Genomic DNA, 19,093 nt, shown 5'->3' on the forward strand with positions numbered 1-19,093 from the left:
GCTCAGTAAGAGGTAGGTAAGGCATGATGTCTTGCACTCCTTAGCTTTTTCTGGCATTTTGTGTGGTGGAAATAGGACTTTCACTTATTGATTATGGCTGTGTTCAGCTGATCAAATCTGGCATGCTGCGTTCACCCCTGCTGATAGTCATGGTGCGGTTCGGGGCATACCCCTAGGACTAGATTTTAGTTGTCCTATGTGCTGGAGGATCACCCAGCATCACTGTGTGCTGTTAATACTTGCCAGAGTCCTGAGCTGGATGAGTGTTTGGTCTGGTCTAGTACATCAATTTTTATTGTAAAGGTGGGCAGTGTTTCTTCAGTCAGGCAGACAGAAAATGAGGAGCATGCACACAAGTGGGTTAGTTTCCCCCAACTTTAGCAGCTTTAAAGTTAATCACCTATTTTGAGTCCCTCTTTGTGTCAGCAGCGACAGAGTAATTCATGTCATTCTAAAATACTCTGTGAGACGGTGGGATCTGCTACCCAGCAACCTCTGTCATTCTGGAGCACACCTTGGTGATCAGTTTAGACTAGATACTTGACTTTGAAGAAGCTAAAGTTTAGTCATCAAGAACCAAATTTGCTTCTTTATTTTGATATTGAAGTCAAGCAACATGCCCACATTGTGCAAGAACTCTGTAACAGATACAGAAATAGCATCTCCTACATAATATGGGATGATGATTAATCGGCATAACCCTGACACTTCTGTTCCCTCTTGGAGGTTCCTAGTGTCTTTCATAACATGCTTCCTGCACTTTCATACTTCTTGCAGTAAAGCAGACTGTAAAGGTCTGCAGGAAACCATCTTTTTGTTAGAAAGCAACAGAGAAGATTTTAAAGAGGGGAAGATGCTGTGTAACTCTGTAAGTGAAGACTGTTTTATAACGCATGTGCCTGAGGGACCCAAATCATAGAGTCATAGAATCATTTAGGTTGGAAAAGACCTTTAAGATCATCAAGGCCAACCGTAAACCTAACACTGCCAAGTCCACCACTAAACCATGTCCCGAAGCGCCTCATCCACACGTCTTTTAACTAACATGTCGTGCTCCTATTCAGGTGAATTAGATTGATGTGAAATTAGTCACTTGACTAAACACTGTGAGTTTTTGCATTTTTTTCACAGAATCAGTACGGTTGGAAAAAACCTGTAAGATCATCAACCCAACACCACCATGCCCACTAAACCATGTCCCGCAATGCCATGTTCACACGTTCCTTGAACACCTCCAGTGATGGTGACTCCACCACCTCCCTGGGCAGCCTCTTCCAGTGTCTGACAACCCTTTTGGTGAAGAAATTTTTCCTAATATCAAGTCTAAACCTCCCCTGGCACAACTTGTGGCCGTTTCCTCTTGTCTTGTCACTTGGGAGAAGAGACCAGCACCCACCTCTCTGCATGCAACCCCCTTTCAGGTAGTTGTAGAGAGCGATGAGGTCTCCCCTCAGCCTCCTCTTCTCCAGACTGAACAACCCCAGCTCTCTCAATCGCTCCAAAGATACAAGGGAACTTGGTTGTAGTATTTCCTACCATTTTAGTGGCTTGCTTAGTTAAAAGAATCCTAGGAGTATATACGGAGTATCTGGAAGGTAATAAAAGTAGCTGAGGTTTGTATGTTCATGCACACAGTGCTCGATGCAAAACGGTAAGTGGTACTGCGTTTCCGTCCCCTTCCCTCCTGCCCTCCTGCGCACACTTTGGGGAGCAAACAGCTGCATTTGGAGTATCTGCTGGAACTCGTGAAGATCCCCAGGCCTGAAGCAGAGCTTCTCTCTGACAGCAGCAGTGGCAGACCAACCTGAGAATTGGATCATAGCTTTTTTCTTCTCCTTTGGGTTGAACAGTACATGAATATGCAGATTATATGGACAATGTAAATATATATATGTATTTATCTGGAGACTGAGGAGATTATTTATGTTAACAGTGCTATGTTGTAGCACCATTTTTTTCTGTGTTTAGAGAAATGACCACTGCACTCTTATCTTGAGGATTAGGGAGGACTTCTAAAATGAAACTTCATCCCTGGATTATAGACAGTATATCTCTAAAAGAGAACCTGGATGAGTCTCAAAGGAAGATCTGATCCAAGAAACACGGCACACTTTATCTGAGATAACAAATGATTTCTTGATAGCTTGAGTATACTGTAGGATTAAAACTTCTTGGCATATATAGCAGCTCAGTTGATCACTTAAACTGCAATTAGAAAGTAGAACAAGTACGCTCAGAATATTGTTTTTGTGTCAGAAATGCTCCTTCATGCTTGAAAATGATAAAAAATTGCAATCGATCCTTACAACTGTTGTGTTCATCTTTATTGATCAGGCAAAAGAAAGATAAATCGCAGCCCAAATAAGATTATAGTAAATGTTAGCATCGTAGGGGATTGTAGGATGATAGAGAGCTATTCATCATCTCAGATGGTGACCTGTCCGCACTCGCACCATAGTCAGTCTGCTGTCTAATCGCATACCTATTGATTTCATCTGCGTCCAAGGAACCTGGATGTGACTGTCATTGGGCAGCTGAGATTGCTAAACGCAACGGGGTCACTGGTGTGAGGAGGATTTCATTTTCATTTTCTTACTGGCCAATGATGATTTATGAAAAAATAAATGACCCCAAGTCACATGCGTGGATACCTTGATTCCAGTACAAATGAATTATTAGGTCTGAATCTCAGAAGCAGGAGTGCAGTAGACCACCGTGCTCTTTGTGATCTGTGTGTGACCTTTGACTGCAGTGGATGTTACACAATTTGTTATAATTTGTGGTAAAATATTGGACTTGCAATACAATTTTACCCATGTCCGGAGTTGGTATTCTTTTTCAGTGATTTCTGTACATTTCAAGATTATAATTCACAAGGAAGAACCTTGGAAGATGAGATCCTCAAATGGAAAGGAAAAATGTTTTTTCCTTTTATTTTTGTAGACAGCGCTGCCTTTTTCAGCGTTTCCATCGAGTGTTTTTGCTGTAGTGGGCTATCTTACCTGCGTTCCTCATAACATAATTTGGCACAGATAAATGTAGCTCAGGACATGTTTACTAACCCAATGATCAAGCAGACTATGTCATCTTTGACTTTTACAAAAGAATGATCTCTCCAGTTACAGGGGTTTATAATTTTTTTCCCTACCAATGTTTTAAGCATATTGGCTTTTCATACATCAATGTCTTAAAAAAATAAAACGGCGTACTTTACCCAAAATAGAATTGGAATGATGCTTTCCATGGATTGCATCATGCCATCCATGTATGTTAAATGTTTTAAAGATGCAAAATCAATTTTTGTGGCATGAATAACTTTAAGCCATGGTATAAATGGGTAGATTGTTAAAATACGGATTCAAAATGGTTTTTATGTAATCATGCAGCGTGTGTTTGTAAGAGTTTTGTTGCCATGTTAACGTGACTCCCTGGGATGCCAGATGACTCAAGAGCTGCAAAGCTACTGAAGAGTTCTTGCAAGTGCCAACAAAACCTTTCTACATCTCCAGGACCTGTTTGCCCCACCATTCAGAGAAAAATGGGTTTAGAGATCTTTTGAACTGCTTTAACTTTTCTTTATTCCTCCAACTGTGAAGCCAGGTGCCTTAGTTATTACATCTGCAGTCCAACTGTGCTAAGGCTATAAAAACCTCTTTAAAAATACCACATATTTATTATCTAGACATGAAGCATCACAACATCATAGTGATTTGTCTTTGAATATCCTACATCCCACTGGGAAACTTTGCCATTTTTAAGTATGGAAAAGTTTTATTGCTTGATGATTCAGTCTTGTCTTGCCTGCATTTTGGAAATTAATCATTGGGTGGAACTGAGTGAAAGGTATTCCTGGGTTTGGGGGAGATGAAAATATGTTCCGAAGCTGCCTGATTTTAAAATTAAAATTAGCAACTGATTGAAGCGACCTGGAAGTTTGGAAAATTAAAATAACTCACTGCAAGACACATTATCAAGGCAAGGAGCAAAAGAGAAAGTCAAGCCATAGTTAATTTATTGTGCAACTTTGAAGTTTGACTCGAGTATCACCTCCAAACTAGACGGGGATATATGTGTAAGTAACACAAACAGGGACGTGCAGAGAAGTAAGGATTCAGTATTTTGATTTATTTTTTTTTCTTCTCTTTTTTCTAATGGAGAAGCTTCAAAGGCTCCAGCAGCACCTAGTGCTAAATACATGATTCTTATCCCACATCTCTTTACAGTTTTCTCCTTAAGAGCCATCTCTTTTGCATAACCTTCCAGAACCAAGAGGACACACCTATTTAAAAAAACAACAACAAAAAGTTGTCTCTGAAACTTTGTAGCATACCTGATTTTTAAGGGTTAGGGTTTGGGGGGTTTTTTGGGCAACTTAAAAGGATAAAATATCCAAATTAGCGTTTCTAGATATTAGCGTGCATATAATTGATATTATATGAAATCTGAATTATTAATTTTTTTTTTTCAGAGTGCCCAGTTCTACAAAGTTACCACAGAGCAATACCAAAAAGCTGCCGATGAAGTGTCAGCTCGGTTCAAGTAAGTCTTTTCTATTGTTATTTCTGAGCCTGGCAGCTGGATGAGTTCTTACCCGCATTAAAATGCACAATAATTCCCCTTCCCCCAGTCATAGATCCTATCAGTCGGTGCTGGTTATTGAAAGGAGAGAATTTTGAAGAATTTGGAAGCCAGTACATAGTAACCATAAGCGGCATCGAAATTGGATGCGCGGTTAGGAATGTACTAATTAATTTATATTTGATAAGATGCATGAAATATTCAAAAAATATATTCCTTAACATTTTTTTTCTAATGGAGCACCAAAAATCTAGTTCCAACTTTGCATTACAATAGTATTCATCCTGTGCTTGCGTGATGTGAAAGGATTTAAATTAGCAACTTCACTTTGCCCTTAACAGTGAAGGTCAAATTAAATAATTTTTATTAGTTGTGAGGATGGTTAAATGAAGATACAGTAATTGATGGATCAAAGTGACTCTGACCCTTAGCCTTGGACTCTTCCCTTTCTGCTGGTTCATCCATTAGGCAGAAGGTTCCATTTATCATTTTAGTAAGGCTACAGAGAGAACTTTTTATAACCTTTTACTCTCAGCAGTACCCAAGAAATGCTGTATAAAATGAATTATTCTGTGATGATTTTTAGATTTGTGGAGGGATTTTCTTTTGTTTCGCATTTCGTTTTGTTTTTTGATGAGCAAGAAGAGAAAAGTCCTTTTTGAGCTGCTGATAATGATACAAATACGGTCCTTAGCTGTAAGATAAAAATCATTTTATCTCTTAATATCACGAATTGTTAAATATTCTCTAGTGTATATATAAAGTCTTTGTACTGGTTAATGGTGCAGAGTATATCGAGGACTGAATTAGTCTGTCCCTTAAACAGGAGGGACAGGATGACCATTGACTCAAGGTCTGATTTAAGCATAATTTGGAGGGTTTCCCGTTAAGGATGGGAAGCCTGGTATGTTGTTATTCATCGTAATTTTTTTCATCTGAGATAAGATTTCCGTCAAGGGGGTATTTCCCTTTCCTCTGTTACAGTGGGGTATTTTCAGGTTTTGAAATCTAATTATTGCCTAATCTGACTTTCATTCTTCCAAAACAAGTTTTTATTGTGATTTGAAGCAGTTGTTGATCGCTCGAGGTGGTTATTGTGGTCAGAGGTGGGAAGTGGTTTCGGGTTTGGGCTTTTTCCCCCTAATGTATAAATAATATATAAATAATATCCTAAGTAAATCGAATGTTTTTGGGTTCCTTTTTGCACAGACGGAGCTGGTAGGTAGAGCAGGGACCAGTCCTTAGCATCAGGCAATAGCTAAGAATTTTAAGAAAGCCATTTTGAAGGATGTTTCAGTCTCTGCAGAAACCAGAGAGTATTTAATGAAAGGGACTTGGAGAGGGAATCAGAGATTCCTAACACTTGATGAGATTGGTCTTTTCTTAATTTTCTAGAGACTAAAGGTATAAAGAGAAATCACCTATTTGACTAGTCTTCGCTGTAATGCCATTATGGAAATTGCTGTGCTGCTTTTGCACTTGAAGCCAAATTTTCTGAAAAATGATTTGGAGCTTTTTGATGAGTGGATCCAGTTTTGGTCCATTGCCTTAAAAGACAAAAAGAAAACATTATGAAAATAAAAAGACAGCTGAAGTATGCACCTAATTTGCAGTAGATTTGATAAAATGCATGAAATATCGATATTAGTTTATAGTTTAAAAGTTTTCCTTATATAAAATCCTTTTAAATGCCATGTCTTTTTATTGAAGGTTTCAATTCAGCAGATGTTATTTTATCACTGCCTTTTGTATGTAACTTGATGGATAAATGATGAATGATGTAGTGAAACCTAAAGATGCTTCTCTTTGGTGTCACCAGGCACTTCTCATGTTCAGTTTAATTGCATGTGAGGATTGAGGACAGGCTTCCAAGCAGCAGTGTTTAAAGAGCTTGTTTAATTGGCTGTAAAAGAAGAATTAAATAAGGTTGAACTGCTAAATTTTGTTAATGCATAAACCAATGTGCTGCATGTCAGCGTGATTTCAGGTTCTAAGTGCGAGATTAATAGATCTAATTGTGGTATTATTACGAAATAGTCTTACTTTATTTTAAGCATGCCTAGAATTAGTTACTAAGTTTTATTGAGATAACTTGCGTTTCTTCAACTTTTTAAGCGACATCTCTGTCAAGAGCGAAGAGGAGTGGATAATTACTTAAATATTTCCTGGATTTTCCTTTTCCTTCCTCCATTTAGTCCCTGAAATGACATCAACTGTGGCTTCATCAGTCTTCAGGGATAATTCGCCCCATTAAAAGGGGAAAACCAAACATCCCATCTCGACTTGTATCAGAGAACTGGCAGGTCTTCTGTACTTTGTCTGCAGTCCTTATTGATGCCTGCTTATTACCTTCTCCAGCGCTGCCTGGATTAGGCTGATATTCCAAATGTTCATGATAAATGTTTTATCTCGGTGAGGTCCTGATTCCCGTTGATCAAATTCTGAATTATCAAACGGTTCATCTCTTTAAGACACTAATTCACATTGATCAAATCCTAAATGACCAGGTTCAGTCAGTTCCTGCAGTACACAAATTACGTTAAAACAACATTACTAGAGCATGCTGCCTTTTCTAATGTAGGAGTTATGTTACCCGCAGTTACATTATAACCAGAATTATTATATTATGAAGATGTCTCTGTTATAATGAGAAGTTTACACAAGAAGAAAAGAATGCGGTATTACAGGAAGAGCCGGGCTTTGGGCAAAGATTTGAACTTTAACTAATGAAATTGTACGTTTGTATTGTGGGGTTTTTTCCTTAATTTGAAGGGCTGGTAGCGGGAAATTCGGCAGCTGCGGTGGTGACATTTTATTCCCCTGTGGTGTCTAGAGCCAACTAACATCTTGATTATTCTTTTAGGAGTAGAGTAAGCGGATAGGGCAAATTCTGCCTAAAATAAATGTTTTTGCTTTATCTTCTGTGGGTTTTGATTCCTTGTGGTAAAGAATAGACTTCATTGCTGTGCACTGGTGCTTTTTCCAATTTATTTTGCCATTCCTTTCCTGCTCCACCGCTCTCTCATAGGCAACATGGAGTCGCTTCTTGTTGCTGGTCTCTTGGCAAAAACATAGTCCCCAGCCGGCCGGATAGATAGAAAATCCAGGTCCGCTTTGGGGATCAGCTGTCCATTTTGGTTTCTGCTGCCCAGGTGGTGTTTGTGCGAAGCAAAGCAAGGGTGAGGTTTTCCCCGGTATCTCCATGTGTTGTGGCAGCGTCACTTTTAAACTCCAGTGTCTGCAACGAAGCCAAATTTTGGATCTTGTGCAACACGGCGCAGGGTTTGTATCTGTTCGTGTGTTGATAGACTCCTGGATGAAATTATCCAGTGCTAACAGTTTTAATCATGGAGGATTCTTTGCATCATCTGGACGCTTGGGTGTTTATTCTGAATTGCAGATTTTGATGGCTTTATTCCCTTACTATGAGACTTTGTTGATCATGAACCTTGCCATCAGGAGGAATGCCTCGTGGGAACTGGAGGAGCTCGTTTGATTAAACACGGAAAGGTTTGGGATTTACTCAGGCTGCTTCACACGGTACAATCTTCACACATTTGAGACATTTTAAAAACAGTTTTACAAACCAAATCAATACGTCTCACATGATCCTTGATCATTTCTATTGCTCTGATCGCTGATGGAAGTGAGGGCTCGGTGATAGCCAGGCAACAGGCTATTACAACCTTGAAAATACGTTCAGCAGGGGGGTTGATTCAGGATAGAGTGAAGAGGAATAAATGGCAAAACATCAATATCATGTCTTCTTTTAATTGGTGCCTTCAGTATCATGAGGCTTGCTTTATTAATGTTTACTGAAAATAAAATTTAAAGCACAGTTATGTTTGATGCCTATCTGTAAATACATAGAGACACGAAGAGTACTTCGTTTAAGTTGTGTTTTAGCGAATATTCTTTTGAACTGGGAAGTGAAGCTGAGAAAGTTTGTAATGAAGCCACATTAAGTGAATAGCAGTGACACTTCGATCTTCAAATATAATTGTCTCAGAAAGCAGTGATGCCAACCTTCTGGACATTGAGAAAAAAAAAGCAGCATAGAGAGAAAATAAGCTTTTTAATGACAACGTTAGGCTGAGACCAGGGAAGTGTGGGTTTATTTCACTGTTCTCATTATCCTTCTGATGTTGGGCACGTACGGTGACTTTTAAGGGATGCTTCTGCGCTATCAGTAAAATAGGAATATTGATAGTTCCTTAATGCAAGTATCTCCAGTAACTATCATGTTGTACTCACATACTGCTGTAACATAGAAATCCATGTTGGAGACACCCAAGCAAATAGTTTCTGGTTTGTCTCTGCTTGTGCAGATCCACTGGTGAGAAACTTTGTTTTCTAGCACTTCCTTTTGCTACCTTAATTAGCATTCGTTGCTTTTAAATCTAAAGTTTACAGTACAGATTTTAAATTATTTGTGAAATACTACATAGTATTTCATGAGAAAACTGCTCAGAAATCCTTGGACAAGCTGCAGGCTTGCCGCCTTCTAGTTGAGTTCCCTTTGCTCATCCAAAGACGATGGACTTTAAATAGAAACATCCTGAATTAATCTTTTATCTCACAAATATAGGACGTACGCACGTACATGTAGCGCTTTGTCATGAAGCGGTCGTTTCAGTATTGTTTGCCCTGATGATACTGTTGCTGGTAGTATTCTTGACTTCTTTTTTCACATGTTATGGCTGGGGACGATGGTCCTGACGTACCCACGACATCCCGCAGGTGAACGTAGGACTGGTGTGTTTGTAAGTTATGCTAGGAGGAGTGCATAGTGTTAAATACCATCAACTCAGCTTAAACCATGGAGCTTTTCTTAGCGGCAGAGGTATTTGAATGGTCTTATTTCTTTCTACTCTTCCACCCCATCCCCTTTTTCTTCCCCAAAGCTGCGTCGCTGTGTAGCTGCACACAGTTGTGCTCACACCGTGCAGAGAGTGGCATGGCAGTGAGAGTCGCTTACATTGTTTTAAGCAGTGCCGTTGTCTGCTACCTAACGGCATTACGCTTAATGAGCAAAGTCTAAATGGTGTTTTGCAGAGTGATGTGACATTGTCACCCTTCTTAGGTTTAAACCAGTCCGGATTCAGAATGCGTAGAGCTGCTTCAGTTGGGAAGAGAAATTGATAAAGAGACTACAAATCTTTTTGGTCTCTTGTTATTTATCTTGTACATCAAAAATCCTGCTCCTTTTGAATGCAAAAGGAATAAAACAGAATCTGGTTTCTTTGCTCACTCCTTTCAGCCAGTACTTGGTCCTGATAGACTTACCTGAGGGCTGCCGTGGCAGAGCTCATCTGAGCAACGTGTTTGACTTTCTGCTACTACTTTGTATACATGATTTTGCTTTGACCCAGCGTTCCCTTGGCTGGCGAAACCCTGTACACCGTGCGTGCCTTATGCATGCCTTTGAATCGGAGCGAGGAAGCAGGAATTACCTATTTCTGCCTTTCGGATTGCCTTGCCTGTTGCTTTGGCAGCTTGGCTTAATGACGGGACTTTGGTGGTCAGTAGTTACCCCTGTCTCAGTTGCTCTGCAACCTATAAATACAGATAAGAGGATATCCTTGGAACGGGTTTAGAACATCAAAACTCTATAAACCCATTATTCAGTACATTTACGTATGAAATTGTGATTACTTCATAAATGACAACTTCAGTTTTCCCTACAGCAACATAGATGTTTAACTTTCTTCCTTTGATCAATACAGTCCATTAGGAATGAGAGTACGCAACAGAGCTGGATGAAATATTAATTGTGCACTTTTTAGCTAGATGCAGATTCATTCTGAACGAAGTGGGAGCAGGGGATTCTGGCGTAATAGCTGTGTGTTTTTCTGTTAAGCCCAGAATCGTGAGTCTGTTTGCATGGGGATGTGTGCTTTCATTGAAATATTTGAGCTGTAATGTGAACTTTAAATATGCTTATTTGGTCAGGAGATAGGTTGGAAGCATTGAATGTGTTTTTTGAGAGTTATATTAACTTTTAAAATCCATTATTCAAAATTTAGATAGCACGGTAATTAGGAGGGCCAAGACAATTCTTTCTGTGTTTGCCATAATCCTTTTTTCCCTTTTGTTTCCTTTCTAGAAATCATGGGTACCTTCATTAAAGTTCCCCTCAGGCTGTCACCGGTTTTTCACACAGTTAGATACTTTACGGTCTGGAATGGAGAAAGCAATCTTAAAATTAATTTTAGTAAAGTACAAAGTCATGACTAGGAATTTTGTATTTGACATGTATTAGTACTTAAAATACCAAAAGATTTTCTGGCAGGTAGGATAGGTAGAGTAGGATAGTTATTGCAGGGTGTTGTTATAGTAGGATAACCATGTGGGCAAACATGCCTCTCTCTCGGACCATCCCTTTCCTTTTCAGATGTGTTCGAAGGGGAAAGCACGTGCTCATGTTTCAGCACACCGTAGGTTTTCTATATTTGCTTATATAGAAATGATAAGTAATTTTATAGACTTCCTTATGAAAGCAAGTGAGTGAATCTCTTCCTTCACGCATCAGTGGCCAACAGTTAAATTGGCGTGTTCCCGAGTTTTGTGTGCTGGTAATCAACCAAGTCCCCTGAAAATTGATGGATGTGCTCATTAAGGACAGTTCTTGCTGCTGGCTGCAGTTCCGTGAGCCACTCACGACCAACGAGGAGTGACTCTTCGTGGCGTGGTTGGCATGTAACGCTCTGCAGCGGTACATCTGGCTTCGTGCTCCCTTTCAAGGACTAAATCCTCTTGTTTTAATATGCTGAGCATCCTTTGTTGGGATTTTGTATAAACACGAGTAAATGATTTCCCAATTACAGTATTAAACCAAGGAAGGTTAAAACCCACAGTCCCTTCTTTTTATTATTAATTTGTTTTGTATTTCGTAATCTTCTGTTCCTGAGATTTACAAATACCTTTTCTCAGGATGTTTTTTATGAGTCCAAGCCATCTGTAGGATCAAAGCCTACAAATCTCACAGCCCCCACTTCGGCGCACGCAGCAGCAAGCCTCGCTTTCTGGAAGGGAGCATGTTTTGCAGAGTTGATGGTATGTTTTTTTCAAGAAGCGTACACCTGTTTCTGGTTACAGGGTGAAGAATGAATTGCCAATTACCCCTACATGTTAGAACATGACACTTCATATTGCGGGAGCTTGTGCTATCTGTTTCGTTAAGGCCCCCAACTATGTAACCATCCGTTCTGAAATCATGGGGTGGAAGGATAGCAATCCTTGATCAGTCGCTAATATTTGTGCGTGTGCAAGCTGCGGGAGGGGAGGTCAGTGCCACCAACCTTTGTTTTCCCATCAGAGCTCTTGAACAAGATGAAGTGATCAAAGCAGGATGCCAGTACATCAGGACGATCTCATTACATGCAAGCTGCATGCACAGATGCTGCTGTTGCTGCATCAGGCGTCACTGATTTACATTCACAACACCTCCATTATAGCTCATTTGCTGCTACTTGTAATTAACCAGTTCTTCCCTTTTTTTTTTCCTCCCTTTCAATAGTGTTGGGCTAAATCAGGGGAAAAAATAGACTGCAGTCATTCTGCGTAGACTCCATCTAAGTGAAATCACAGTTGTAAAGCCAAAGTATACATGAAACAGTTTAGGAAATAATATCAAATCATATGCTTTGTTGCAAAGTGCTGTCATACTCGGAAAGTAAGGTTTGTAATAATAGTATTAAGATGTCTTGTAAAGTAGTTAAGCTGTCTTCTTGCCTCTTAGTTCACATGAGATTAGTTCAAAAGTAACACTTTTTTCTTTAATTGCTGGTAGTAAAAATTATTGAAAATTGTGGCATCTGGCAGGTGTATTGCACCTACCTTACTCTGTAGCTAAAAGGTAAAATGGTATAAAAAGGCTAAACAATACAAAAATATTTTATTTATTTTGTCTACTATGGGAAAAATGGGTAAGACGTTAGCCATGCGGAGAACAGGTATGCTGTAACGGCTCCTTCTCTGAGCAAAGCCACACATTTAATTGCAGTATATCTTCCAGTATTGCTTCCTATCTTCCTGTTTGCTTAGGACAGTCCAAATTGAGATCAATCTCAGTCAGCTTTGGACCTTGATTAGCAGTCAGGGTTTCAGCGCAATGTGTCTGTCAGGCCTGGAGTGTTCAACAAGCATCTCCGTACCTTCCAACACTCGCCCAGCAACCTGTTGCTGTCTCATTTATATTTTAAAAATAAAATCCCTAGCCTCGAAACATCAGAACAGCAGAAATGCTGCTGGTACCGGAACCAGATTGCATTTATTTAATGCTGGTCCTCACGTGTTCGTGTCTCAGCCCATTGCAGATATTGGCAAGGCGGAGGGTAGAGCTGCAGCTGGCAACATCTGGAGAAGGGGCTGCTGCAGTAGTTGGCATCTGGGAGGGTGGTACCTGGGAGGTGGCTCGGGATTATCATGTCACGGGTGTCGCTTCTCTGTTTTGATAAAGGAGGAAGTTCATTCCTTTGCTGTCATTCTGTGCTGCTAGCAGGCTCAAACAAATAAATATATAAAATTGTGCCAGGCTGCATTTGAGTAACTATTTTTTTTGTTGAATAGAGCAAAATTGGGCAGCAGGCAGTTGGCAACACGTATGCTACATGGATGTTGGATCATGGAGAAGCCTTTATAGGTCTGCCTAGGAGTTATGCTTTTTTATGTATTAGAATGCGTAACAAATTGCCTGCCTAATGTAAATATAGCTTTAATTAGTCTGTCTACGTGCTACTGTAATAAAAATAATGAAAGGACCTGTATAAATGTGACATAAATGCATTCAGTTATCCCTTAAGGTTAGGGGACTTGACTGAGGTCAGTGGGGTAATATGTGCCGAATCTGAGTTTAAAATTAAGTGATTAATGACTGCCGTTTTATACATGAACTTTATAGGCCGTTCTTCCTAATACAGTATATATTTCTTCAGTGACCTGGTTGGTTTGGGTCTCATTTACAGATAAGAGGTTATAACAATCCCCAAACTTTTGTTTTCCATCTTAACTAGAATCAAACAGTGCTACTTTGGCTTTCTTTGTTGATCTTGTCAGTAGCACTTCCAGCATAAGAGAATTTTGTTTTTCAAAAATATAATTTTGTTTCTTAAGCAGTCCTTTTCTCTAGGAGTTGACCAGGGCACCAGAATGTACTTTTTCTTATAGCTTTGAACAGGGGAGCGGCACAAATCCTGCTTTCATGAGCATTACTACTTCTTTCCACCCCCAAACTTACACAGTTTATTAATTATTCTCCTTTGATCAGAGAAAATTTGACATTTTGATAACTGAATTTTAGACAGTAGTTGCCTTTTGTGAATATGACCATTTTGAAATTATTTCCCAGAAGATACAAGTCTTGAAAAAAATTTCTTTCTCTTTTTAGTTTGAAATTTCCAGCAAGCTTTCCCAATGGACGTCTTTCAACATAACTGTATAGATCAATTAATTGATCAGAAAGTGACCTTATCAATCTCTACAACTACCTGAAAGGAGGTTGCAGAGAGGTGGGTGTTGGTCTCTTCTCCCAAGTGACTAGTGACAGGACAAGAGGAAATGGACACAAGTTGCGCCAGGGGAGATTTAGACTAGATATTGGGAAAAATTTCTTTACGGAAAGAGAGGTGAAGCACTGGAAGAGGCTGCCCAGGGAGGTGGTGGAGTCACCATCCCTGGAGGTGTTCAAGGAACGTGTTGATGAGGCATTGCAGGACATAGTTTAGTGGTCATGGTGGTGGTGTGTTGATGGTTGGACTTGATGATCTTACAGGTCTTTTCCAACCTTAGTGATTCTGGGATTCTTCAGCTACTCATAGACCAACTAGTGGACCGTACACACACTTTGCACAGAGTATTATGCCTGCCTTGTTGAAGGAGACTGAAGCTCTGATCCATAGCCTACAAAACCTTAATTGTATCAGGGCTCTACATGCAATGGCTCGTAGGAAATGAGCTCGTTTCCTTTAGACATTTAATAGTGTGTTTCTGTGCCATGTTAGCAGTGGCGCTAAGGGTTAGCCATGTTAGTTGGAACTACTCAGGTCCAACAAGATAGTCTATCTCCCTAGCAGAAAATTCAAGTTTTATTTATTTCCCTTAAAATGCTATCCTGTTATTTAATGCATGTCCTTTACAGGAATTTTTTTCTAATGTTTTGCCTGTGTTTTCTTTAAATTTTGCCCTGTTATTCTCAGTATTCCTCAATGCAAAATGCTAAATTATTTTCTGAACGTGTTTTTTGATTCTTTCAGTGGTTGTCACTGCATTTTTAAAGCATGAGTCCTGACATCTGTAGGAGAAAATGCATGAAATGTCCTAACCAATTTTTTAAAGTTTTTTACAGTGTCTGATAAATGCGTTTTCAGATTTTCTTGAACATAAGCTTCATTCTTAAGCAAATCAAAACTCTTTTATCTGTTGTTTTTGAAGAGGGGATTTCCTAAATGTTTTTGGTTTGCTTTGGCATTTTAAAACATTTTGGCTTGTATAGATGTGATCTGATCATTATGTTCCGTGCTGCACACTTAGAAGCATGGAAAGCACACCCCCTTCTAACCCTAAAAGAACATGAGAAGACACAAAGGTGTTCAGTAGGAGAAATTTTTCCCCATTAGTGTTTGTGGAGCAGTTAAGTGTTAGTGATTTTTGTGAATTCAAGTGCTATGTGCCTCTATAGAGGATCTGTAACTGAAACTGGAAAACTTGTCAATGTTTTAAAAAAAAAAAAAACATATAGATGCCCTCTTGTCTCCCTGTCCTCTGCCTTTCCATTCATCTGCCTGCAATATAAAATCAAAGTATAGTCGTGAAACATTTAAAGCACGCATTTAAGCCTGGGCAAAGAAACTGAACAAAATAGATAAAACTAATATGTGTATCTTTAAGGAGACCACTCGAGTGCCATGTCTGTGGCTATAAGCTTTATAAAGATGGACTCCCCTGTCAAGGCTGTGTTAAGACGGATAATATTCCGTAGCAAATGCTGCACTGGGCCGTATGCATTACTGGGAGCATGAGAAGATCAGGATCGAAAGGTTTTGCGAGACAGGCTTTATAGATCCGTGTGTAATTGACTGCCTCTCTGTCTATACTGCTTTACTTTAGTGAAATCTTGCTCTTGCATGGGCTGATGAAATGCAGTCCCTTTTCTTCCATCACATATATTCTCCCTTTGCCATGACTAGACACAGTACTTTGGCCAAAAAAATGTTATAACCCTCTCAATAAAAAGATGCAGTCAACACAGTCAGTGTAGATTTTAAAAACAAATTCTTTATAGATAAATTCACTGTCAAATGAATCTAGTTCACCAACTTTTCTCTGCTAAATATTTTGGCTCCTTTAGGTAGAGAAATTGCAGATATTCTTCTGGACAGTCTACAAAAGAGGTTTTGGTGGGTTTTTGAGAGAATTGATTAAGGATAAAGCTAATCTACATAATGGCTCTGTCCCAAGTTCTCTTTATTTTAAACCTGGAGACTTGTTACTCCTCTCTGGTTGCATAGCATGCCACTGCATGGGGCAGAAGTTGTCTTCAAGTTCCTCAGTACCTGGTAAACCTCATGTTTAGGGAGATAAAGTTGTTGCTTTTTGGGTCCTTGCAGTACAGATATGTGAAGGTCAAACTCCACCATCAGCCTCTTGTTCTGGATATGCACTGTAAACTAGTTGTTTTCAGATAATCTCCAAATGAGTACAGATCAAGCATTATGCCGCCTTCTCCTCGAGAGGATGTCTGTACTACTGAAATAAGTTTGTTAATTCTTTCAGACTTCAAGTTCAGTGCTTGAATATAAAAATCCTTAATCACATAGGTCTCTGCTAAAAGGAACTAATGAAATACTGATAATTTGCACTTAGAATCATCATAGGGTCGGAAGGGACCTTCAAAGATCATCTAGTCCAACCCCCCTGCCATGAGCAGGGACATCGTCTACTAGACCAGGTTGCTCAGAGCCCCGTCCAACCTGACCTTGAATGTTTCCAGGGGTGGGGCATCTACCACCTCTCTGGGCAACCTGGGCCAGTGCCTCACCACCTTCATCATAAAAAATTTCTTCCTTATATCGAGTCTGAATCTACCCTCTTTCAGTTTAAAACCATTACCCATTGTCCTATCCACTTCTTACTGTAGTTTCTTGAACACAGTATCCATTTTCCTGAGGTCTCTAGTTTGTGCGTGAAAAGTCCTATTGTAGTACAATATACATTTCTCAAGCTAGACCCACTGTAAAGTGTAATCATTTTATTGTATATTGAAAGAAATGAGAAAAGCAGTTATTTCTTTAAAACTTGCCTTGCCGCTTAACACGGGTCCCAGTTTCAAGCCATTTAGGAGATCCATTAAGCCACTGGGTTGCTCCTATGCATGCGTTAGTAACAGACTTGGTATAATATGGAACAGGCTTGCTATATCATGGACACATTTATGAAGATTGATAACAGCCAGGGTTCAGTGTTAACTTTTATTGTCAAACAGGCTGCAGGAGAAACTGCCAAGTATTGCTTTTGCTTTGATTTATGAAAAGGTTGCTGCATGAAAAAGACATCACATAAAATAGCTCTGTTGGCAGTAGCATTCTAAAATCGGGCCGTAAGTACACCAAACAATAACCAGCTATAATTATGTTCATTATTGTCTCTCTCAGCTCTCTGTACCTTTGGTAGGGTGCTTGCACTCGCTACTGCGTTAGCTTTAAAGTGGACTCACCTTTCCCACGAAGTGGGATGAGCAAGATAAAATCCTGCAGTTTTAGATAGGCAGTACCCCCAAAGGAGACCTTTTTTGTTTGTGCTGTGAAATGAAAGAGGTCATTTAGATTTTACCTACTCGCAGAAGTGATACGAGGAGGAGGAGGAGGAAAGGTCTTCAGAAAAAATTGCTGTTTCTGTTACAATTTCCATCACTGAGGTATTTTGCCCGAAATTATTACTGTTCCCTGTAAGGGTTATTTCAGACCTTGTTATATTTAGACCCCTTAAAAACAAAACCAAAAAGCCCAGTGTAATGGCAAAGATCACCAGTTTTCAGCTGTAGATGGCAAGAAGAATTATTTTCTTTCTCTTAGCCTAGTACCATCCTTTCTAACGAGATGTGCTGCAGCAGGAGCAAGTTGAACTCTTCAGTTAGGGACAATTAGCAGTAAAACTTCAGCGAGAACCAGTTGAAATCAAGGGGCATGACCTAACTGGGAAAAATTTTAGTGGTTGATCTAAAGTTTGTTAAACTTGAGATACTTTAACTAAAAAGTGTTCCACTACCAAACTACCTGAAGACCTTGGCAAAAAAATAGCAACTTAAAAATCGTACGTGATAAGGTTATAAAACACAAGCCATAGGAATTACTTTCTTGGATCAGCCTGAAGTTCCATTAAATAATCCAGTGTCTGATTAACACTGCCAGCGCACAGCAAATGCATAAGGAGAAACCTTTATAAGATCTTTGTAAGGTGGCAACGATGTTTCTCTGCAATACCCTCTACCTTCTGGTCTTAAACTGCTTTCCAGGCACCATCGTGTCTTATAACAAGTCTCAGGGAAACATCCACCAGTAGGCAGTGAAAAATTATGAAGTGAAAAATAATTAAAAAATAATGAAAAATAATGAAAATAATAAAAAACCCGTGAATGTTGTGCTTTGCAACTCATCGCTCTAAGTTCAGTTCATGATTTGTTCATGGCGAGAGGTGCATTTTCTAGGATGCTAAAAGGGATATTGAGGGCATTATGTTTTAATGTTTCTGTAACACATTGTACAAGCGCATTAAAACTAAGATATATTCTAGCAAGGTCCAGTACCCACTTACTATCAGCATGTTCGCAGAGTGATTATTACTCTTTGTGTGTGTTTGCTAACACATTATTGTTGTTGCAGCCCAACTGATTATATTTTATGAAAAGGGTGGCTCGCCACAGCCCGCTGCAGGACCTGGGGAAGTGCATGTAGCCTTTGTAGCTTATCAGTGTAAATCCAAGCCTTTTTTGTTAAATAACTTCATGCCCAAATGAAAAATTGGTATTTATTCTATTATCTATCTCTTAAGATTGCAACCTTCAGTTCCCTCAAGTAATCACCACCCACGGGAGCAGTGATGCTTGAAGTGTTTAAGTGTTGATTGCTTTTTCTTTATGCTACTTCTACTCATAATATCTCTTATTTCTGTGGTCACTAACAGGCTTTTGGGCCTCTTATGGCTGAAGAAAATAGTTAAACATATATTGCTCTAGAGAGTAATATTTGGATAATAATGTGCCACAAGTTAGTGTCTTGTGCTTCGTATTGAGTGCAGTAGTTGACCTTTGCTACAGATGAGAAACATGTCTCCTTATTAGAACACATTATATAGCACCTATATAAAGAGAAAGCTGTTTTTTAGTGTAGCAGTATAAGGTGCTGTGAAGATTTTATTACCACGATTTTGGGATGATCATGTTACTCATGAGTTTACAAAGCTTAAAGTGAGTTGTGTAGCTCTTGGGAAGTAAGTGGCAGTAATAAATCTACAACGTGGT

General features: G+C 39.4%; 1 protein-coding gene across 3 annotated transcripts in view; it reads left to right on the plus strand.

The window, feature by feature from the left end:
- The window catches only part of CHCHD3 (coiled-coil-helix-coiled-coil-helix domain containing 3), a 164,169-nt gene that overhangs the window by 128,957 nt on the left and 16,119 nt on the right, over positions 1 to 19,093 (plus strand). For all 3 annotated transcript variants that reach the window (XM_059816777.1, XM_059816774.1, XM_059816775.1), the window contains one exon: positions 4,469 to 4,539. In XM_059816777.1, the coding sequence (XP_059672760.1) occupies positions 4,469 to 4,539 (71 nt within the window). The remainder of the gene's footprint in view (positions 1 to 4,468; positions 4,540 to 19,093) is intronic.

This window comes from Gavia stellata, chromosome 4 (assembly GCF_030936135.1).
Source record: "Gavia stellata isolate bGavSte3 chromosome 4, bGavSte3.hap2, whole genome shotgun sequence".
NCBI classification, from domain to species: domain Eukaryota; kingdom Metazoa; phylum Chordata; class Aves; order Gaviiformes; family Gaviidae; genus Gavia; species Gavia stellata.